This window comes from Mustela nigripes, chromosome 4 (genome assembly GCF_022355385.1).
Source record: "Mustela nigripes isolate SB6536 chromosome 4, MUSNIG.SB6536, whole genome shotgun sequence".
In the NCBI taxonomy this organism is placed as follows: Eukaryota; Metazoa; Chordata; class Mammalia; order Carnivora; family Mustelidae; genus Mustela; species Mustela nigripes.
The window spans coordinates 322,828-346,419 of record NC_081560.1 but is presented as its reverse complement, the minus strand read 5'-3'; the positions used below and the strand labels follow the sequence as shown (position 1 = coordinate 346,419).

At 48.3% G+C, this 23,592-nt stretch overlaps 2 protein-coding genes across 6 annotated transcripts in view; one reads left to right on the top strand and one right to left on the bottom strand.

The window, feature by feature from the left end:
- Positions 1–22,339, bottom strand: part of ESYT2 (extended synaptotagmin 2) — a 94,740-nt gene extending 72,401 nt beyond the window's left edge. Inside the window, exon 1 of one of the 2 annotated variants that reach the window (XM_059395994.1) lies at positions 21,965–22,339. In XM_059395994.1, the coding sequence (XP_059251977.1) occupies positions 21,965–22,276 (312 nt within the window). In that variant the 5' untranslated portion in view covers positions 22,277–22,339. The remainder of the gene's footprint in view (positions 1–21,964) is intronic. The other variant, XM_059395995.1, reaches the window with a different exon arrangement.
- Positions 1–23,592, top strand: part of DYNC2I1 (dynein 2 intermediate chain 1) — a 114,447-nt gene that overhangs the window by 29,812 nt on the left and 61,043 nt on the right. The gene's annotated exons all lie outside the window — the stretch shown is intronic.

Sequence of the window (23,592 nt, the reverse complement as noted above, 5' to 3'; positions counted from 1 at the left end):
CTGAAACAGCTCATAGCAAATTCAGCAAGCATGACAGCAACTCACAAAAAAGCACAACTGCCAAACCCAGCATTTCACCCAAGACTAAGAAGAACGCAATTTGAAGACTGGTTTTACTTAACATATGCAGGAAAAGGCTATGATATTTAAGTAGTAATGATAAAATTCCACATATATTCACCTGGTGACCTAGCAATCCCATTTCTAACTAACTGATTAAATATAATAAAGTGAATTCTGCAAAAAAAAAATGTTCCAAAATGAAAACATGTGCCTTCTCTAACTATCTGGTTTCTCCAAGTTCCCTGGTATTTTCCAAATTAGGTCTGCCAGTATGCTAGCAAATTCCTACTCATCCTGTCATAAAGACAGAGAAACCCTATAAAGCTATTGTTTCTGTCCTACAAAACACATACTAGTCCCACAAATCGCCTACAGAATTTACATTTATGTAATACTAAGGCTTCTCTATGCACTGTCATGCAGCAGAACAGAAACACAGTTTGAATGGTGTGAGTTCTGGTTTTGTGACTGTATTTCTGTCACCGCGCTACTCCTTAATCTACTGCACAGGTGGAGATTGTTCTTGTGGAAGAACAGACCGAAGCAGCCATTTTGTGAACAAGTGTCCCCGGACACTGGCTCTGTCCCCAGACACAGACTCAGACACGCGCCTTGGGAAGATCAGAGCTGGTGGAGTGGACTGTGCGAAAGGTGTGACCACGGGTCTATGAAGGAAGACTGGGGACCCTGGGGAGGATCTGATGTTGCCTGGAAGAGTCCGTAAGAAACTGGGGAAGAACACAGTGTGTGAGATGGGTTTGGAAAAATTAGTTGGGGTTTGCTATGCAAGGAAGAGACTATTCCAAGCAGAACTAACGGCACGCGCAATCTATGCCGGCTGGATCTGGGGGAACAGTGAGTGCTGAAACGGAAAAATGAGGTCAAGACCAGCCTGAAGTGTCTTCTACGCCATGCAAAGGAGCGCTGACTTTATTCTACAGGCAACGGGTCCAATGCTGGGGTGTTCGGTTAAAAAACGACGGAAGATCAGCACTCCGGGAAAACCTTCCGCAGTACCCCTGACCTATTCTGAAACAACCAGAAACAGGAAGGCGGAAAAACCGCCTCTGCACCACAGACCGGCAACACCAGTGAACTGGCTGGTGCTGAAGGTCAAGCCTTGTCCTCGCAGCAGAACGTCACGGCACTCAGCAGTTCCAAGGGTTCTGATGTGTAAGGGGTTATTTCAAGGTGCCAGAGAAAAATGTATCAAAATCAAAGAAGGAAATCTGTTACCAAATTTTAATTCTGTTTACTAAGTCAAAAAATCTGCTTCTCACTAATACATATTCATAAACATTTGCTTATGTTCCACCAAACAGAATTTAAAGTAGCAAAAACATCGAACATAAAAACTGGGATATACAGAGGAAATAGAAAACACATTCCTAAATCACAGAAGAGTCCACGAACACGTATCATTTGGTTTCAAATCTTATCTTTGAACTTAAAAAAAAAAAAAAAAAGCATAAAACCACTTAAATCTTCTTTATAAGTCCAATTAAAAAAACAAGTTTTCATATTTATTATTTATATTTTCTCTACCAACTAAAAAGAACCATTGTATGATTACTTACATTTTCATTATATTTGAAAGTCGACACTACCCAAGAAATCTCTTTTTAATCTTATCTTTAAGAAAGAACAAAGGCATATTTCGGATTCTGATATGATGTTGATATTATTATTGAAGTTATTTTGTTTAAAAAAAATTAAACTAAATACACGAAGACAGAACATTAATTGTATGCCGGGAACACACAGTCTCTTGTTTAATCCTCAGAACACTTTGAACGACGAGTGGCCCCCTCTGACGGGTCATGAAGCCGACGCGCAGAGCAAGGACACGAGGGAGCAAGCTGGACGGAGGCGGCGCAGACCCGAGGGCTCCGACGCCCCCCCACCCCCCGTACACCTGCGGACACGCAGGGGTTCTGCAAGTTGGAGCACAGCCAAACTTTTCTAATCATTTCCCCCATTTCTGAACATTAAAAGTAATATGGGCTAATGCTAAAACTGAAGTGAAATAAAAGAGCTGTGTTTCTCCTTCCAGCAGCACCCCCTGAAGGCAACGTGAACACTCGGCACTTGTGCGGGCCCCAGGGAGCACCCGCCACCCACAGGAGTGCACGGAGCGTGGGGAGCCCGTTTCCAGTCCACCGCAGCGGCAGCACTGGGCTGGGCCGTCCTTCCTTTATTTAAAAACAAACAAACCAACAGAAAATAACTAAAAACAAGGGGCGCCTGGGTGGCTCACTCAGCTCAGGTCATGAAGATCCCAGGGGCCTGCTCAGCGGCGAGTCTGCTGCTCCTCCTTCTGCCTGCGCCTCCCCCACGGGTCCCCTCGCTCACACCGGCATCTTTGTAAAGAGATCTAGAATGCGGTGATCCCTGCCTGGGAAGACACGAAGGAACATGATCTATGGCACCTGAAGCATGACTGATGTAATATTTTTAAGTAAAATTAAAAAGATAAATGATGGGGTGCCTGGGCGGCTCAGTGGGTTAAGCTGCTGCCTTCGGCTCAGGTCATGGTCTCAGGGTCCTGGGATCGAGCCCCACATCGGGCTCTCTGCTCAGCGGGGAGCCTGCTTCCTCCTCTCTCTCTCTCTGCCTGCCTCTCAGTCTACTTGTGGTCTCTGCCTGTCAAATAAATAAATAAAATCTTAAAAAAAAAAAAAAGATAAATGAATAAAACGATCATTCTGGAAACCAAATGTCACTGAACTTCCAACAGGAAACTGGCCAATTAAGTTCATCAGGTTCACCTAATCACATTCTTTCTCAACCCAAGGGAGATCTGAGCTTTGCTCCCCTCTGCATCACCCTTTAGGCACTATCTCAAACACAAACAAATAAAAACCAACAGCAAAAATACACCCACTACCAAAAAACTCACAAAATTTTTACTTGGAGCAAAGACTGGCTCCAGTGAAAGAATTCTTTCACTACTTTGGGGGAAAGAAAAAGGAATTCAATCCCTCCGGTACGGCTGTTCTGAGTGTGCCTTTGGAACACGGGAGAGGTCCCAACCAGCACAAGTCCAAGCAGGCCCTACCTCGGCAGCCGGTCGGCACCAGGGACTTTCCCACACTCTGGCAAGCCCGAAACATCAACCGTCCTACACTACGCAATGAGTTCTACCAAAGTCTACCAAGAAAAGACCGAAACAGGAGTTGTATTTCCATATCTATAATTAACACCTCTCAAAAATAAGAACAAACAAAGCAAGAATAGGACACAGGTTCTAAGAAAACATGAGATGCCTACACTTTATTCGTTGTCACAAAAGAAACTGTTTTCAGGAACCCTTTAAACGATCAACACACACCTTTGCCTGAAGTACACAGCAGGTTTATATAAACAGACCTGAGCTGCATTCAAACAGTTCACAAGCTGGGGAGATACTAACTAAAAATCTTCACATGTTTGGGGCATCTGGGTGGCTCAGTGGGTTAAGCCTGCCTTTGGCTCAGGTCATGATCTCAGGGTCCTGGGATCGAGTCCCGCATCGGGCTCTCTGCTCGGCAGGGAGCCTGCTTCCTCCTCTCTCTCTGCCTGCCTCTCTGCCTACTTGTGATCTCCGTCAAATAAATAAATAAAATCTTTAAAAATCAAATGTTTAATATTGTCTTGTCTGCATACTGATTAATTTTAAAATCAATGCAAATGGAAAAAAACTTGCAAGTTAAAATTACCCAGAAAAATTTTGGTTAATTCACAAATCAACCAAAGGGAGTCCAAGGTTCCGGTGTACAGAAGGACTGTGGAGAAACCAGGATTTGGAACCGCTACTGCGGTGGAAGTGTGGGACACCAGTGCACGCGTGTCAGAAACTGTTCTCTCTCCCCTGATCTTGGATCAAGCGGACACCTAAAATTCTCCATGCCCGTGCTTTCCAATCCCGACAAAGATAACCACGTATGTACGGCCTGCTGAGATCACGTGGAGGGGACCTGGAGGAAAAAAAATCACATTTCTTCATCCACATGATTAGGACGGGAAAAAGGCATTAGGGGAAGTATTAGATACTGACATTGGACAAACTTCCAAATGAAAGGGTTTAGAAAGATTCTACCTAAGTCATCAGTATCTTGTAGTGTATGTTACCTCCTGGTAAACTGCTGGTGAGGAGCTCTGCGCATTCCGACAGGTTGGCTGTTGAACATATCAGCGAGAAAATGATGTAGATGAAAACTGGTAGCAACATAAATTTCTGCCCTCCAACCTTTCTATATTTAAACTTTTTGATTTATTTCGCAGAAGGGTTACTGTAAACCACCCGTCTGTCCTCACAATGCCCGAGTTCAGTCGGTCCTGCTCCCACCCTCCCTAGAGGCCCAGTACGTGTGCAAACTGGAAAAAATGGGAGTCCAGAAATCTTAATACAGTAATTTCTTCTAAGATACTGGAATGCTTTCTCCTAAAAGCTATTTTTACAAAGGAAGTATTCAAGGTTGAAAACATGAGAACGCTGTTTCTCTCAGAACCCGCCAATCCTCTAATAACATGTTCACAGTGTGGGGAGGTTAGTCACTTGGAGGGTAAAAAGAAATCGCACAAAATAACTGGGTCTACCTATTTTCAGGCTACATAAAAGTAGGCAATCAAGTAATTCATGCAGTAAATAAAGTAATTAACTTTCTTCAAAATCCACACAGCTGTACCATTCTACGGAGTTTGTGTCCGCTTCATGTGGACTTTGACTACTTATATCCGTGTGATGTGATAGACCAAAAAGAACACTACAGTACGAAGACATTAAAATACGATGACAATGCTGGACAACCCACCTGTTTAAAGGTCTTCTACTGGGAAACATTTTCAAAATTCTCTCGTAGGTGCTTTTTACATTAACAAGAAGTTTCACCTGGGAATTTGAGAAGCACTAATATTCCTCCAGTGTTTACCTTAGACCAAAGGTAGTGACCACGATCACTTCTTTATATGCTGACCACAGACCTAACAGGGTAAATTTGCTGCTTTCTTCTGTGGTCTCAGACTCTAACAGTTTGAAATAAGAACTGGCTGCTGACGGGAAAGCCACATGCATGGCAGACCCCAGCTCCATGGTCTTGAGACTCTGGCTCAAGCAGCAGCAGCAGGGGAGGGTTTACAGACGCTGCTCACAGATGTTTAAAGCATGTCCACCTTCAATAATTCGTTGCTCCTGTTGTATGAGTGACCATTACCTATTTCTGCACACCAGGAAACAGTAAATAAAAACTAAAAAGCTAGGATTATCCCAGCACATCTTTTGTAACAAACCAAGTTGTCTGAATCATTTTACCATGAGACCTTCCGTAATGTCCCACAGTGTATCTGCCACGCTAGACCTGCCATTTGTTGATCTGGTTATTCTGGGAGGGGGAGGGAGGCTGAAGTCCCAGCGCCCGCATGGAATGATGGAGAATTTAAGCTGGGGCTGATCTCAGTGCCAGAGGCCGGGCAGGATTACTTCCTACCTTCTACGCAGGAGAACAATGAGACAGCCCTTCATCAAAACCCTGATGTCAAGAGATTCATTTAATGTCTTACATATAAAAGCAAATCCATGGATATTTTTCAAAGACTTAAAGCATATTTTAAAAGAATTCTAAAGTCATTTAGACATTCCTTCTGCAACCGCTAAAGGGAAGTCATACATGTTATGTGACAAACCTTGATTTAGAGGTGAGGTTCTGGCTTAAATTACATCAATCTTGCGAATTAAAATGAGTCCAAGAATAGCAAACATGTCTTCTCATCTCTTTCGCTAAAACATTAAAGACATTCTGGTTGTTTCTGGTCTTAAATTCAAATCAAATGCTACTATTCTAACTTAAATGCTTATGTTTTGACTGAAATGGACCAGAAGACAGATATGTAATTGCAGCGCTGACTTATACACACGTGTTCTACACCCCATGTGGAATCCATCCAGCTTTGTTCTACTGCTGAAGGCAGCAGCAGCAACAACCATCGGAGTCAGGGTCAAAATCCCCCCGAGGCACAGAACTGAGAGGAACAGCAAACATCTACATGGACTCAGAAGTCACTTCACGTTTGAAATTGTACTGTGAGTTTTTCATTTTCGAGAAATAAGTTTACATATTTCTAGGAGCTTAATTCTACTCTCTTTCACAGGCAGTATAGATTCGAAGCATTACGAGAATGAAGCCAAAGACATTTACAAAGCCGCACTCTACCTGTTTACTCTTTTTATTCCTTTAATGGTAGGCAACAAAGAACAGATAATCAGGCACTTGAAAACATTAGGACTTTTCCCTAAATATAATGTTTTTTTTTTTTTTTTAAAGATTTTATTTATTTATTTGACAGACAGAGATGACAAGTAGGCAGAGAGGCAGGCAGAAAGAGAGAGAAAGGGAAGCAGGCTCCCTGTGGAGCAGAGAGCCCGATGCGGGGCTCGATCCCAGGACGCTGGGATCATGACCCGAGCCGAAGGCAGCGGCTTAACCCACTGAGCCACCCAGGCGCCCCTAAATATAATGTTTTTACTGGATGTTTGAAACCAAGAGTCTGATAAATCCCCCACTTTACTTGTTTGTCATCAACTGTGAACATGGAATCTAGAAATACCTAAAATAAAAAACCAAAAAATCCAAACCCTCAGTTCTGGTGTCCCAGTGATCTGGCTCCTCTATCACCCTTTCTTTTCCATACGAGACTTAAGGACAGGGAATCTCAGGGGAAAAAAAGTCACAAAAACTTGGATGTATCTCCTGGAGTGTCTGGATGGCTCGGTTGTTAAGTGTCTGCCTTTGGCTCTGGTCATGATCCCAGGGTCCTGGAGTCAAGCCCCGAACTGGGCTCCTTGCTCAGCGGAGAGCCTGCCTCTCCCTCTCCTTCCTGCTTGCACTCCCTCTCTCCTTCCCTCTCTCTCCAATAAGGAAATAAAATCTTAAAGGTTTTCGTACATCTCTTGATCAAATCCTCGACCCTCCCCAATTCTTCCCAGAAAACCCACTTGCTTATCTACTCTAAGTGCATCACTACATACAGAGATGACAATTAGATCACTAGTTTATTCACTATTTATGTATAACTAAATACAGAAACAATAACTAGATCCCAAGATCATCTTCAAGAATTTCTAATCTTGGGGCGCCTGGGTGGCTCAGTGGGTTAAAGCCTCTGCCTTCGGTTCGGGTCATGATCCCAGGGTCCTGGGATCGCGCCCCGCATCAGGCTCTCTGCTCCGCAGGGAGCCTGCTTCCTCCCCTCTCTCTCTCTCTCTGCCTGCCTTTCTGCCTACTTATGATCTCTCTGTCAAGTAAATAAAATCTTAAAAAAAAAGAATTAAAAAAAAATTAAAAGAATTTCTAATCTTTTCTTTTGAAGTAATTACATGCATTGCAAAAAGCACTGAAAGTCCCTACGTGCACTTTGCCCGGTTTCCGCAATGGGTCTTATAACTACAATGCCCGCTCAAACCTAGGAGGTGGCTATGGTGTCCACCCGTTATCAAGGACTTATCCCCTCTCATCATCTACCTATCATCTATCTACCTCTATATCACACAGGTAGTCGAAGTCACAAAAAGCACACACTCTCTGGCTCTATTTACATGGGCTGTCCCGGACAGGTAAGTCTACAGAGACAGGAAAAGGATCAGTGGTTGCCTAGGGCTAGCGTGAGAAATGCGGAGAGAATAAAAAAATCTGATATAACACCCCAAAACCATATAATCCAATTAAAACATGGGCAGAAGACAGGAATAGATATTTTTCCAAAGAAGACATTCAGATGGCCAACAGACACATAAAAAGATGCTCAACATCACATCATCAGGGAAACACAAATCAAAACAACAACGAACTATCACCTCACACCTGTCAGAATAACTAAAATCAACAACACAGGAGAAAACAGATGTTGTCGAGGATGTGGAGAAAGAGGAACCCTCCTACACTGTTGGTGGGAATGCAAGCTGGTGCAGACACTCTGGTGGATAGTATGGAGGTTCCTCAAAGTTAAGAATAGAGCTACCCAGCAATTGCACTACTGGGTATTTACCCAAAGTATACAAAAACAGTAATTCAAAGGGATACCTGCACCCGATGTTTACAGCGGCATTCTCAACAACAGCCCAGTTATAGAGAGAGTCCAAGTGTCCATCGATTGAATGGAGAAAGGTGCACATAAACTACTAATATTACGTAGCCATAAAAAGGACAAAACCCTGTCATTTGCAATGATGTGGATGGGGCTAGAGAGTATTACGCTGAGTGAAATAAATCAGTTAGAGAAAGACAAATGCTGTATGATCTCACTCATGTGGAATTTAAGAAACAAAACAAATGAACATGGCGGGGTGAAGAGAGGAAAACCAAGAAACAGCCTCTTAACTACAGCGAACAAACTGACAATAGCAGAGGGGACGTGGGTGGGGTCATGGGTTAAACGGGACAGGGATGCAAGAGGGCACTGGTGGTGATGGGCACCTGACGCCAGTATTACGCTGTATGTTACCTAACTGGGATTTAAACAAAACCCTGGAGGAGGAAGTACATAATGTAAAATACTTACTCAGGGAAACATTTTGAAATAAAATTACACAAATAAAACTTGACACCTAATCCCCTTCTCCTGAACCTATATTCCCATCCCCTACCAAATCCAACAGTCAACAAAAAACGTTTTCTTCTAACTTCCACAGGGCACTATACTAGGAGTTCACAAATCTATTTTTTCCCTAAAAATAACATTGGCTTCAAGCTATAAGCACAGGAGAACCTTGCAACAGACCGATTCTGCAGAGAACCAGAGCAGCCAGACGAAACACGCTCATTCACACGTGCTCACACTCTCACATGTGCATATACACACTTGAAGACGCCGGAAATCTGCCAAGGAATGAAGGCCGGAGAGGACACTACAATGGTGAGGTGACATTCTGAGGCTGTCCTCCCAGGGATGTGTAGAAAAGGTTGAGAAAGTAGCTAGGAGGCAAAGAAGCCACAGAATTAATGGGAATCTCACAAGACCAGGGAGAAAAGCACTGGGAGTTGGGGTCAGCTGAGTAACAGGACTCCAGGGTCCAAGATCCTTGGGGGAAAGAAGTGAACCTACTCTTACAGTGTTACCCTTGAGGTATCTGCCAAATTCTTAAGCTACTCAGGACCAGGAAGTAGCCTCTAACAAGAAAAAGAGCTTCTGACAGGCTCCTTGTACCAAGAAAGCATAACCCAGTGCCTGAGGTTGACTGAAGGGGGATTTAGTCATCACCGCATGTCTTCAGCTACATTTGGAGGGCTGTGCCTGAAAGTGGGGGAGACTAGACAAGACAGAGCTTTTCCCTGCAACGTGCTCTAGTGCTAACTCAGAACCTCACTAGATTAAGGTGATCTTTTCTCATTCTGCCGTAGAGGACAGGGTGAACCCTCTGTGCAGGAGGGGAACGTCATTCGGAGCAGTGAGATGCTGGTACACATTTACAACCAGTTTTGAGACTGCCAACTCTGAGACACAAATATTCCCACCACAGCCAAATTGAAGCTACCAAAACTCAACTAAAAGCGGAGTTGGGAAGAAATACACATCTTCCTATGAAGGGGATATTAGTTACTATGTAAATGCAAATAAACCCACAGTGAGATGCCACTTCACATCCACCAGGATGGCTATAATCAAGAAGACAACAAATAACAAGTGTTCAGGGGGTCTGGCCGGCTTAGTCAGCAGAGCAAGCGACTCTTGATCTTGGGATCTTGATATTGAGCCCCATCTTGGGCACAGAGATTACTTTAAAAAAAAAAAAAAAAAAAAAAGCTTTGCTAGTGCCCACTGGTGATGGTTAAAAGTTAAATAAAGATTAAAAAGTGTTGGCAGACATGTAGAGGATTTGAAACTTTTTCACATTGTTGGTGAGGATGTAAAAGTCCCATTACTGTGGAGAATAATACGGCAGTTCCTTAAAAACTTATGCCCAGCAGTTCCACTTCTAGGTATATAAACCCCTCAAATTGAAAACGGGTATTCAAATAAAAATCTGTACACAAAATTCACAGGACTATTTACATTATCCAAAAGAAACAACCAAAATGTTCATCAATGGACGGAAAGATAAATGAACGGATAAACAGACTGTGGTATATCCGTGTAATAGAATATTATTCACCATAAAAAGAAACGGCGTCTATCCCAGGGTAAAATCTTGAAAATATCATGCAAAGTGAAACAAGCCAGACACAAAAGCTCACATGTTATACGATTCCATTTACAGGAAATATTCAGGAAAATCACAGACAGAAAGCACATTAGTGCCAGCCGGGGGACAGTGAAGTGGGGAGGGACTGCTCTAGGGGCAGGGTTTCTTCTGGGGTGATGAAAATGTTTAGGAACCAGTTGGAGGTTATAGCGGCACAACACTGTGAAGGAACTAAATGACTTCTAAAAAGTTACTTTGTTATTTGAATTTTACTGCAATAAAAATCAAAGAAAGATATGAACTATCAAGCCAGGAAAAATGAGGAACTGTACATACATACTGCTACAGTTAAAGAAGCCAACATGAAAGGTCACATACTACATAATTCTAAGTATTTGACATTCTGAAGAAGGCAAAACTATGGCCAACAAAAAGCTCAGTAACAACCCCGGGGTTTGGGAGAGGGAGAGAAGAAGAGGATTTTTAGGGCAGTGATACTACCCCACAAAATAAGGAGAGACTCTTGGGGCGCCTGGGCGGCTGAGTAGGTTGAGTGAGCGACTCTTGGTTTCGGCTGGGGTTGGGATCTGAATCCTGGACTGAGCCTGGCATCTGACCCTGCACCCAGCAGGAGTCTGTCTGTCCCTCTCTCTCCTCCTTCCCACTCACACACACACTCTCTCTCAAAATGAAAATAAATATATAAATAGCAAATCTTAAAAAAAAAAAAAAAAAAAAGAGAGAGAGAGAGAGACTCCTAATGTAAACTGGGGACTTTTTAGCTAAATGAATCAACACTGTTTCAATAACTGTGACACATGCGACGTACCAATCCAGTATGTTAATATAAGAAGTCATATTAGGTTGGAATATAAGAATTCTGGATTATTTGCTCATTTTTTCTGTAAACAAACACAAACAGAAAATTCACTGCTGGCTGACTTGCACTGAAAGAAATATTAAAGTGAATTCTTCAGGCAGTAGGCAAATGATCCCATACAAAACCTTGGAAATATAAGTAGTAAACAACCAAGAAAGAACATTTCTATTACTTGTCCCAAATACTCACAGAGATCACAAACATTTGAAATCTATGCCACTGTCCAGTTGTTACCCCTAACATACTAAGACTCCTAGCGCTGTATGAACTGAAGAGCTATCTGGCTGAGGGGATGGGCCACGAGTTTGTGTCAGTGTGTACCCCCTCCACGCCTGCAGGTGCCGTGGCCGACCCAGTTCTCCAGGCACTGAGAAGCAGTGCCAAGAACATGGCAGGCAGGGACACGGGACCTCAACTCAGCATCGCCTCCGGTATTTGTGTGACTGTGGGTAACTGCTGAAGCCCTAGGGCTTTACCTGCCTCCTCTGAAAAGTGGCAATTATCAAAATGACTAGACAGAACAATGTCTAATGCCCAGTTCCTTCTTCACGACCGTCAGGAGAAGGTGGTGAGCAGAGAAACAATGGCACAACAGCTAGACAGCTTCCCAGTTCAAATTCTGCCCGGCACTTCCGATTCTGGGACAAAAGGCAAATGACAGAACATTTCACGAGTTAGCATGGTTCATCTGTGAACAGAGGGTCACATGTCTGTGGGGTCTACACGAGTTCGATGTAGAGAGTGAGCGGCACACAGAAGCACGAGACGCACTCTCCATCTTCCTTCCTTTCCCAACCCAATGTCCTCCAGAAACACGAAGGGTCTGCGTAGGCCACCGGCTCTTGTGACACCATCGACACATGCTTCCTCCCTTCCCATTCCAAGCGTGAGTTCAACCACCCATCGCCTCCGAACTGAACACACACCGATGTGTGTTACTGGCTGCTATTTGGATAATACTTCTCGGAACCTCCCTAGGCTTCTGCAACCCCCATCCCTACGGCGGCTCCTGTGTACCCACTCGGTCTACGGCACCATCACTTCTGCACCCCGGAGCCCAGGCCAGTAACCCGGAGTCATCGTCTACCTTTCCATCTCCTCTTCTTCTGCCGTCCTTCCCAGGGTGGTTCCAGGAGACCGAGGCACTCCCTCCTTCTGCTCAGACTGGCCACAGTCTTTGTCCCCTTGGTCTGTCTCGATAGCACTCCAAAATTTATCTTGTTATACACGCCCTTTCAATTTTTGTTTTTTCCTATTTTTTAAAAGGTTTTAATTCTAATTAGTTAACATGCAGTGTTATAATTTCAGGAGTACAATACAGCAACTCAACACTTGCATACATCACCACTATGACTTTTTAAACGTGAGACATACCACTCTAATTTTAAATGTTTCGATGCTCCCTTAATGCTTGACCTAACAGATCAAGCCCAAACTCCTACACTTACACAGGGCACGGCCCTGCTTCATGTGCTCATCTCCTCACCTACAATGCAAAAACGCTGCCGACTGTAAGCAGCCCATCTTCCAAAGGCTTAGCTCCTCTCTCTCCCATTGGTTTCTGTGTATTTCATCTCTTCAACACCACCCATTAGGGTCAAAGAGGGAAAGGGGAGCAGCCACAAGATGAGATCAATTTAAAACAGACCATGACTTTCTGTGCCACCAGAAGAGCCTGCTAACTCGACCATGACACGTGGCTGGGAGATGAATCGAGTCCACAGATACAAAGGGGCGGGGTGGGGGGTGGGAGTGTCTTTCAGAACTGATGAAATATGGCTGAACCGTAACTACCGCTGTTCAGCCATCCTGGCTCCCAAGTATTCCAAGACACAGGGCAGCACAGTAATGGCTCCCCAAAAGATGTTTATGTCCTAATCCCTAGATCTGGTGAATGTTACCTTACATTGCAAAAAAAGGGCTTTCAGATATGACAAATTAGGAATCTTCAGTTAGGGAGATGATCCCGGATACACCACGTGGCCATAATGCAATCACAGCATCTCTATGGGAGGGGGCTACACATATGAGAAATACAAAAGAGAAAGGAACATGATGATGGAAACAGCTACAGGCTTTGAAGACGGAGAGGCACCAGGAACTCCAGAATGGAACTCGAGAAGCTGGGAAGAGCCTCCGGAGGGAGCACAGACCTGATGGCCCCCTTGGTTTCAGCCCACAGGAACTGATTTTAGACTTCTGGCCTTCAGACTTATGAAAAGTAAATCTGTGTTGTTTTAAACCACCACGTCTGCAGTATTTTGTTACACTGATCCCAGGCAGGCAGCAAGCAAAGATCAGCTGTAACCTTTCCTTCCTGCTCATTCCTTTTAAACTACTTCATGAGCACAGCAACGTTCAAGCCTCTATTTCCACCAATGTGAACCACAAGTTAGCTCGCTATTACATAAAAGCAACACTTTGTATTAGGTACTGGGTAGATTTCAAGATCTTTATGCATGTGAAAAAGTAAGTAGAAATTATATTTCATTTATGGTTTGAATTACATTTGGACTTTTGCTTTCAGTAACCCAATACTCAGACATTAACTTAGAAAGTATTAAGAGATCTTGTGTATTCACTTGCTAGGCATTTAAGTATTTATAGCATGAATGAAATAAATTAGTGAACCCAAGAGACAGTGCACCTCAAATATGTACAGTAATGGCAACACGGGCATTACATAACAATTTACAAACTGGGTGTAGGAAGTCCAAATAAAACAAGGGGGCGTACATAGTTCACTGTTCCAAAAATTCACAAGGTCTACCGAGTAAACTATTTAGGTGCATTCTGCTAGCTGATAAAATGGATATTAAAAGTCCTTACTCCACTGATATGACTGGCCGGCGGACAGTGGGTCTCTTTTCGTCTCCGGCTGCTGGAAGCTCGGCCGCCATCATCAACGACATGGTAACTCTCCAGACCAGGAAATTCACGACCAACGGACTACTTCAGCACAAACAAATGGTTACTGATGTCCTTCACGCCACAAAGGCAACAGTACCGAAGACAGAAATTTGGGGAAAAGTAGCCAAAATGTACAAGACTGTACCAGATGTCGTATTTGTATTTGGGTTCAGAACCCATTTTGGTGGTGGCAGGACAACTGGCTTTGGTATGATTTAGGATTCCTTGGATTATGCAAAGAAAAATGACCCAAACATAGACTTGAAGACACGGTCTGTATGAGAAGAAACGACCTCGAGAAAACAGCGGAAAGAACGCAAGAACACAATGAAGACGTCGGGGCTGCAGAAGCCAACGCCGGTGCCGGCAGGAAGTGAGCTGGAGACCGGACGACAGAAGGAGCAAAGACACTCCAGTGGCTCCATCTGTGGGGACTGTGCAGGTTTTTCAGGCGAGGATTAATAAACTAAGAATGTTAAAAAAAAGGTTCTTGTTTCAAACTCCCAGTCCTACACACAAGTACAGGACAAAGCAGATTTGACTAAATGCTTGAACAAATACGCAAGCCGAGTTCAGTAAGAAAACAGAAAATAAAAGTATTGCTCAGGGGCGCCTGGGTGGCTCAGTGGGTTAAGCCGCTGCCTTTGGCTCAGGTCATGATCTCAGGGTCCTGGGATCGAGTCCCACATCAGGCTCTCTGCTCAGCAGGAAGCCTGCTTCCTCCTCTCTCTCTGCCTCCTTGTGATCTCTGCCTGTCAAAAAAAAAAAAAAAAAAGTATTGCTCAGATCAATAACTGTACCAATTTGAACAGGTACTCCAGTGTGGTATTTGCCGCATGAAGCAAGCTGGACAAGGTTCTCTTCCCACATCACTGGATTTATCTATAGTTCTACCTTTATTCTGGGGGAACCTAAAATGTATCAGCCCTCGATGCCAACAGAAGGAAATGCCTCCACAGATAATACAGGTTAAACTATTACAATGGACCTCGAAATAGGAGCGCATTTTCAAATGAAAATGAATGAAAAAATTTTACATGATATTGTTGGAATGTAACTATGGTTATCTACTGCATGGGGCCAGCTGCTTCAAGCAGGACAGGGAAAATTAACCACGTCCCCAGGGTAGCGTTTAAGGGAGTAGCAGTGGCGAGGATGAAGGTTTATAACGCAGGTTCCTTGGCTATCAGTTTAGGGATATACAGAGAAAAGAGAGAGAAATTATTAGTAGTACTTTTGAGTGTGAACAATAACAAAGCATTAAGGCAGATAAACTCTTAGCAACGAAATAAACCACAGTGAAACAGAAACAGAGAGAAACCCCAGGTCTCATCTGCCGTCTTTTGGTCGAAGTGGGGAGGAGAGGTAAGGGGGTAACAGAAATGACTCAGGCAGCAACACCAAGGAAACTGAAAGGGAGCATGAGCCACCTTGATCACGAACTCGAGGGCAGCACTAGCCGCTCCCTCCCAGGCCCAGCACGTCCCTGGCCTGTCCTCATTCCAGCCTCATGACCACACCATGTTCACTTCATGGCTCATTTTAATGCTTACCTAATGATGAGGAAACGGAGGGTCTAAAGGGTATGACTGATGTGCCCAAGTGCACAGAGTTAGGAAGGGACTGGACTCGAGCGGGAACGCACAGTTACCAGGTCTGGAGCCGGCTTCTTGAGTGTGCACCAAAGCAGCGATGCCATCACATGGGAGACTGGGAGCAGGAGGGCAGGCCATTCATCCGCTCGGGCCACACACCATGCAGTGACTGAGGGCTGCCCGAGGACAGAACTGGTCACATGGCAGGAACACAAAGTCAGTGACCATCCAGCCAGTCTTCTCAGCCATCTCTAAGGAAGCATTACGACACTGTCTACACGAAGCCACAACTTCAGACTGGAACATTCCTCCTGATAACAAACTTGAATATCCCAACACAGCAGAGGAAGGAAAGCTACTTAAAAACTGTGACTCCTCGTGGGGGGAATGCTTTCCTTCTCAAGGTTACTTAAGAAAGAGGGATCTGGGTGACGGTGCATTTGAACATTAACACCACACAAAAAGAAACACTGCCCTCCAAAGTGAGACTTTTGCCTATAAAATTATCATGCTACTCTCGGAGGTTCAAAAATAGTTCATGTATCCTGGAACAGATCAGATAGATAGCTCAAACAAATCACCTTTATAACTTGAAAAGAGCAGAATATTAAATAAATCTCAAACTCTAGTTTTATCTTTCTTACCACATAATATCTAACAATCTTATTTTTGAAATCTATCAGACATCATTTAAATAAAACACAGCAGCCCCATAAGAGATAATATTACAATAACCAAAGTCGTATTTCTGAATAATGATGTATGTTCACAATATAATGCTTAATGGAGGATACAACACACACACACACACGTATAGCCATATGCATTAAAGATTCAGAAAATCATCAAAAAATCATGGTCATAACTAGTTAGCAGAATGCAGGTGACTTTTTCCTCATTACTCTTCTCCAAAGCTTGAAATGACTCACAGCAAGGCTGCATTCTTTTCACACTAGAACGATTATCTGTTTTTGGGAAATAAAGAAAAACTTAACTGCGTGTCCCTTAAAAATAGGTTAAGAGGAACTTCACTAAGTGCGTAAACAAAAGAACTTCAAGCTCAACTTAAATGACAGTTCTGTAAATGGTAAGAAGGAAAGCATGGTGTGAACTGTCAGGTTACTGGTGTGGCTGTCACCAACTCCTGCACGTGCTCCTCAGGAGAGCCCGACTCCTGACACGGGAGCGCACTCAAGACGAGGTTCTTCAGCGCTGGTACTTCCATCTGCACACCCTGCTGTCATCTGACAGGTGCTGAACTGGGCGTCCCCGAGATGTTCACCATGAGTAACCCTGAAACTGCCTTTCACAAAGCAGGCAAGGACAGAAGAGCATCAAACTGGACTTCTATGCATAGCTAGATCAACAAACCCTAGAATAAAGTTTTAATCCTCATCAATACAATTTTTGTTTCCAAACAGATCGATTTAAAGACTTTAGATGTTACCTTAGTACTTAAAAGTTGTGACTCCTCATGGGGGGAATGCTTTCCTTCTCAAGGTTATTCATGTAAGAGGGGATCTGGATGAACCGACAAGGTACAAATGTATGAAATGTTCTAAATGGCATATTTTTTTAAGAAAATGAACATATACCACTTCACCAACAGAAAGACCTAAGAAAGATCTGCCTTTCCTTTCTCCATACATAGTTAAACATCAAGAAAACTAAATTTTAAACCACATTTTCCTGAACAAATGATTTTTAGTATGGTTCATCACAAACAGAAAAATTCACAATGACAATCCCATTCACGGTTGTAATTTTCCACCAACTACTATCATGGGTGGTTTGTAATGATGAATGATGTCCCCCCACCCCGAGACTTTATTTACTTGTTTGTCAGAGAGAGAGAGAGAGAGAACACAAGCAGGCAGAGTGGCAGGCAGAGGCAGAGAGAAGCAGGCTTCCCTCTGAGCAAGGAGCCTGATGTGGGACTCAATCCCAGAACCCTGGGATCAGGACCTGAGCTAAAGGCAGCGGCTTAACCGACTAAGCCACCCAGGCATTTTTTTCCCTGGATTAAAAAAGTGAATCTTATTTTATTAAAAACAAAAACAAAAACAAAACAAAATGACTGCAAATGCATACTATGATTAAACTAAGATTTACACATAGATCTCTGTGCTCTTAGCAGCTGGTAAATTCTTGAGATTTAAGGCCTTATCTTATCCACAGTCATCTCTAGTACCTAGCAGGAGACCTGAGACATAGCAATGATAATAAATGTGGGAGTAAATAGATGAATCCATAAAAGCGCATTTCTAATCCCTACATGTAAGTTGAGCTACCTCCTTAAAAATGGGATCTACTCTAGGAAAAATTAAAAAAAATAAATGATTTCCTTAAAAAATAGGACTTTCATAACAGGTAAGAAAAATAAATGAAGAAAAGCCAGTGATAAAGAGAAGGATCACAAGAAAACTCAAATAAAAGATGTTTAATGGAAAAATGACTGTACAAAAGAAACCACTGATATTGTTTATGTAAGAACTGTGCCCCACCCAACTCCAGAAGAACACTAGGTGACTCAGTACTTCACCACAATAAGGTTATTAAGGGTGAGGGAGATTGGTCTATTTGAGGGAAGGTGGGCGGGTACTTCAGCTACCTCCACAGTACAAAGAGTAACAATCCCCAAGAATCTTGGCTTGTTTTCTGACAGCCCAAGCAAGAAGAGAACTCTGCTCCATTGCACGGGCGCTTCCACTTTCTGATTTCAGAAGCTTAATTTCGAATACATCACTATCTCCCCTTCCTCCCTTGCCAAAAGAGTCTTTTTTAAAAAATATTTTATTTATTTATTTGACAGAGATCACAAATAGGCAGAGGCAGACAGAGAGAGCAGGAGGCAGGCTCCCGGATGAGCAGAGAGCCCCATGCCGGACTCAATCCCAGAACCTTGAGATCATGACCCGAGTCGAAAGCAGAGGCTTAACCCGCCGAGCCACCCAGGTGCCCCAATACTGTGAGTCTTAAGAGTAGTATTTATATTTATGCGCAGCTCAGGTCCCTGTGAACTGGGAGAGCTGCCCGAGAACCCGGGCCCATGCTGCATGGAGCACATCTACTCCTCACTCCTGAGCCTCAGTTCACCCCGTTCCACACAGCTTCCTCCTGCTGGGACAGCAGTCCAGGTGTGCTTTGATGTTCCCACCAAGGACTCTGCCTGATTTCCCGCTCCCGCATGTTTATCCTACTGACCCCATAGAGTATAATGCCATGTCCTTCTATTCTGCAATGTCCATAAACGTGTCTATCTGCTTCCCCTCGCCACTAGCCACCTCCCATCCTCTATTCTGACCACCATGGCACTGGGGCCATCACATCTTGCCTTGTGTCTACCTGAAAGACAGCACACCCATGAGGGCATGGTGACCGCTTCTACTTCTGCATATAGTAGATCCTCAGATCTCTAAATGGAGAAAGAAAATTCATCGGAGACAGCATTGTGTCATGGAAACCAAAACTGATGACTTAGCAAATCCTAATGAAATCCAAAGACCATTAACAATCTGAAACTAATGATACTATATGTTAACTGAATTTAAGTAAGATTAAAAAACCATAAAGAACACAATACATTCAAAAATCATGCTACGATCAATGAGTCTAATATAAAACCAATCTATACCCTAAATTTCTTAACATACATAATTATGTGTTACTACTTTGAATCAAAAGAAAGAGTTTCTAATAACTCACAGAAAAACACATGTAAGCTATTTGTATCTTTGAGGCATAATTTCTACCTCATTTATTAGAATTTGTTTAGCCATGATGGTGTCCATGTTTATAGTAACATTAAGATCAAGGTAAAAATATTTACCTTGTCAGTTTTCATTCATAAGCCCACACTTTTCACTAAATATTCTCTGAAATGTAAATGCCTTAGAATTTAAGTTGAAACAATAATTTTTAAAAGTTGTAGAAGTTTCACACTATCTTGTACACTTGATACTAATACAACACTATATATTAACTATACTGGAATTAAAATAAAAAGCTTAATACAATTTAAAAAACCAGAATTGTAAGAGTTTTAGCTGGAATTCCAGAAGCAAGGTCATGCAGTTTTCTACGTATTGTAACTAACCTTTTCATTTCTTTTTAAAAGAAATTCAATATATATACCTTTAAATAGCACCATTGAGATATAATGCACATAGCAGTTTGCTCATTTAAAATGTACAAGTCAATGGTTTTCAGCATATTCACAGTATCTGGGATATTATTCTAAGTTAAACGTTGTGAACTGTTAGCAGCAGAGATTATGAAAACCTACAGAAAAGATTCACCAGGTCCAACAAAAGCAGCATTACTAGTCGGTTTTTCAGAATCGGTTCTTCCAGGATCGAAAGCTACAGTATAGATTTTTTATGTATTTATTGGACAGACAGAGATCACAAGCAGGCAGAGAGGCAGGCAGAGAGAGGGGAGGAAGCAGGCTCCCCGCCGAACAGAGAGCCCGATGCGGGGCTCGATCCCAGGACCCTGAGATCATGACCTGAGCCGAAGGCAGAGGCTTGACCCGCGGAGCCCCCAGGCGCCCCTGCACTGTACGTTCACTGTAACCCTAACCTGACCTAATTCTAACCCTGCACTGCGGCTCCAGCTCACGCCTTCGTCTCCAGTGTCCGGTCTGAACGCCAAGCCCAACGGACACTAAGCTACGACAGCCGTGCTCAGAACCCGGGGTCAGCTGACGGACGCATACAGCCCGACCCAGGGTCACCATTCAGGCTAAGAGACGCAGCCCTCACTGCCCGGCTCCAGCGACCTGCCCTGGTGCCGACGGCCGAAGCCAGGGCCCTGCAGCGTCCGCCGCTCTGCGCACAACCACAGGCAGCGCCCGCAGCCCCTTCGCGGCCCGAGGGGTCCCTCCAGGGCCCACGCGCTGGCGCGGCGGACACGCGAGCCGGCGGTCCGATCCGCTAGGGACACGCCGGGGACGAGCCCCGGGAGGCCGGCCAGACACTCGCTCTTCCTCCGCTCGCGACCCCGGCGCCGTCTGGGGTCTCGCGCGCCGGGTTCTCTGCCCGCGCGCCTGCGGTTCCCGCCTCCGGCGACGGCGCGGGACGGCGCTCCCCGGCCCGAGCGCGGACAGCCCCGCGGCAGCCGGCGGCCCCGGCCCGACCACCGACCCCCCGAGCGCGGGGCCGACGCGACACCAGCGGCCCGAGCGCGAGTCTGCGGGGTCCCCGACGCGCAGCGCGGAATCCACGTGTCCTGGCGGCCACACGGGCAGGGCCGGCGCCGACGTCGCCGCGCCCGGTTCGGAGCTTCCCGCCGGCACCGACGGCGACGGCCGCCGCCCCGCTCTTCTCCGGGACCCTCGTCGAGCACGTCCCTCCGCCCGCGGCCTCCCTCCAGGCCGCCCGTCCACCCGCCCGCGTCTTCCCGGTGCACCGGACGGCGAGCCGCGACGACGGCAGTGCGGGGTACGAGAAGCCGCAGGCCGGGTCCGCAGAACGCACCGGGCGCGCCGGGAACGGCCTTCCCCACCCGCCGGCCTGAGCGCGCATCCCCCTCCGCCCCGAGCGGGGCCGGGGGCTTCACCGGGGGCTTCGCGCGGCCGCGTCCTGGGCAGGCCCGGTTCCCGCAGGCCGCGAGCGCGTTGGGCCGCCGCTCCCACCGCGCTGAGCCCGCCCGCGTCGGCGACGGCAGGCGCACACGCACCTCCTGCTCCGCACGGCCCACCCCGAGGTCGCAACCCCCGCAGCAGCGCGTTCTCCAAGTCCCGCACCGCGGCCGCGGGGATGACGGCCCACCCGCGCCCCGCCCTCTGCCCGCCGCCCCTGTGCCCCCCGCACGCGTCTCGGCACGGGAAGCCGCGACCGCTCTCGGGTCCTCCCTGCGGCCGTGTCCGCACGAGCCCGCAGCGAGCCCGCGGGAACGCCCGTCGTCGCAGAGCGCCTGCCGCACGCGGGACGGGGACTCGGCGTCGGAGCGCAGGAGGAGGCGGCCCCGACGGCGCTCCCCGCCTCAGTGCGACGCGACGCGACCCCGCAGACGGCGCACCCGCAGCCCGGCCCCCGGAACGCGCCCTGCAGCCCAGGCCTGCCCCGAGCCCCGGCCGGCGCGAGGACAACCCGCGTCCCGACCCCGCGGAGCGGCGCCACGGCCGCCCGGACAGCGGCCCCCGCCCCCGCCCCCGCCGTCCCCGCGAACGGGCGGGCGCCGCCGGTCTCCGGGACCCGCAGCCAGCGCGGCGGCTCCGGGCGGTGCCGCGAGCCCAGCCGCCGCCGCCCCGCGTTCCAGAGGCGCGAGTCAGCGCCGCTGCCGCCGCCCCGCGCCCTCCCGCGTGCGGCCCGGCGTCCCGGGGCGGCGGGGCGGATCCCGGGCCCGCGGAGCCGCACTCACCCAGGCCGGCAGGTCGCAGGCGCGCACGCCCAGGCGCACGGCGCGCTCCTCGTCCTCCAGCAGCGCCAGGGCGCGGCACAGGCGGGTGGCCTTGAGGCCGCGGCTGCGCCGGCACCACACGAGCAGCCCGAGCGCCAGCAGCACCCAGCTGAAGCTCAGGCCCAGGTAGCCGAGCGCGTACACCGGCAGCAGCAGCGCGAAGCTGCGCGCCAGCTGCGCCAGCAGCCCCGCCACGTCCACGCTCAGCGCCGCGCCCGCGGGCTCGGCCTGGGCAGCGCCGGCCTCGGCGCCGCGGCTCCCCGCGCCGCTCATGGCGCAGCGTTCGCGTCCGCAGCCGGACGCCGAGCCTCTGCCCGCGCACCAGCGCCCCTCCGCGGGGACCGCGCCGGCGCCACCTCCCGCCCGCGCTTCCGCCCGCGAGCGGCGTGCGACGTCAGCACGCAGGGTGGGCGGGGCGGCGGCCGGGCGCGGCCCGGAGCCGCGGGGCCCGCGAGGGGTGGGCGGGGACGGCTGGGGACGCCGCCGTGCGCGCGCCACGCGAGACGGAGTAAGCGCGGGGTGGAGAGAACGTCAGCGCGCGGGGTGGGGCGCCCCGGAGGCGGCCCAGCGCGGCCCTGGACCCCCGCCACGTATTCACGACGGGTGGGCGAGGCCGCGCGGCTCCCTCACTGCGGGGGCGGGCGGGCGCCCGCGGAAACGGGAGTGGGTGGGGCCGTTCCGGCCGTCGGGCGCGTGGTCACGTGGGGCCGGCGGGGCGGGGCCGGCGGGGCGGGGCCTCCGCGGCGGCCGGACGCGGCCGGAGACGAGCGCACGTAGCGGACGTCCCCACGCTTCCGCAGGGCGGGTGGCCGCCGTCGGGGGCGGGGGCGGGGGCGGGGGCGGGGGCGGGCGGGGCCGACGCGTGAGGTCGTCCGCGTGTGACGTCAGCGCGCGGGGCGGGCTCCGGCTGCGGGGTCCCGTGCGGGGTCTCCGGCTGCTGCGGCCGGCGGTGCGCGGCCTCCGGGACGTTCCGGCCGGATCCGGGACGTTCCGGCCGGATCCGCGCACCCCCGCGTGGGTGTGATGGTGCGGCGCGGTGCGGCGGTGCGGCGGGCCGCGGCGGGAGGACGCTCGGTGTCTGCGGGTCTCTCGGCCTTCGGGGGAGACCGGTCGGTCCGCGGAGCGCGCGGGGAGCTCCGGTGTCTGGTCCCCGCCGGTGGTCACCTCACGGTCCGGACGCTCCGTCAGGGCCGGCCCCGGTGAAGCGCTGTGGAGCCCACGCTGCGTGCCGCGGGCGGGCGGCCGCGCGGGTCTCCCTCCCCCTCCTCCGGTCTTCGTTCCCGGCGACCTGAGCACCGTCCTTCCGAAGGGCGGGGGCTGGGGGCGCGCGCGGTGGCGGCCGTTGACCGGCGCTGTCACCTCGTGTCCCCCGAGCTTGTCCCCCGAGTGACCTCTCACGGTGTGCCTCGTGTCCCCCGAGCTTGTCCCCCGAGTGACATCTCACGGTGTGCCTCGTGCCCCCCGAGTTTGTCCCCCGAGTGACATCTCACCGTGTACCTCGTGTCCCCCGAGCTTGTCCCCCGAGTGACATCTCACGGTGTGCCTCGTGTCCCCCGAGCTTGTCCCCCGAGTGACATCTCACGGTGTGC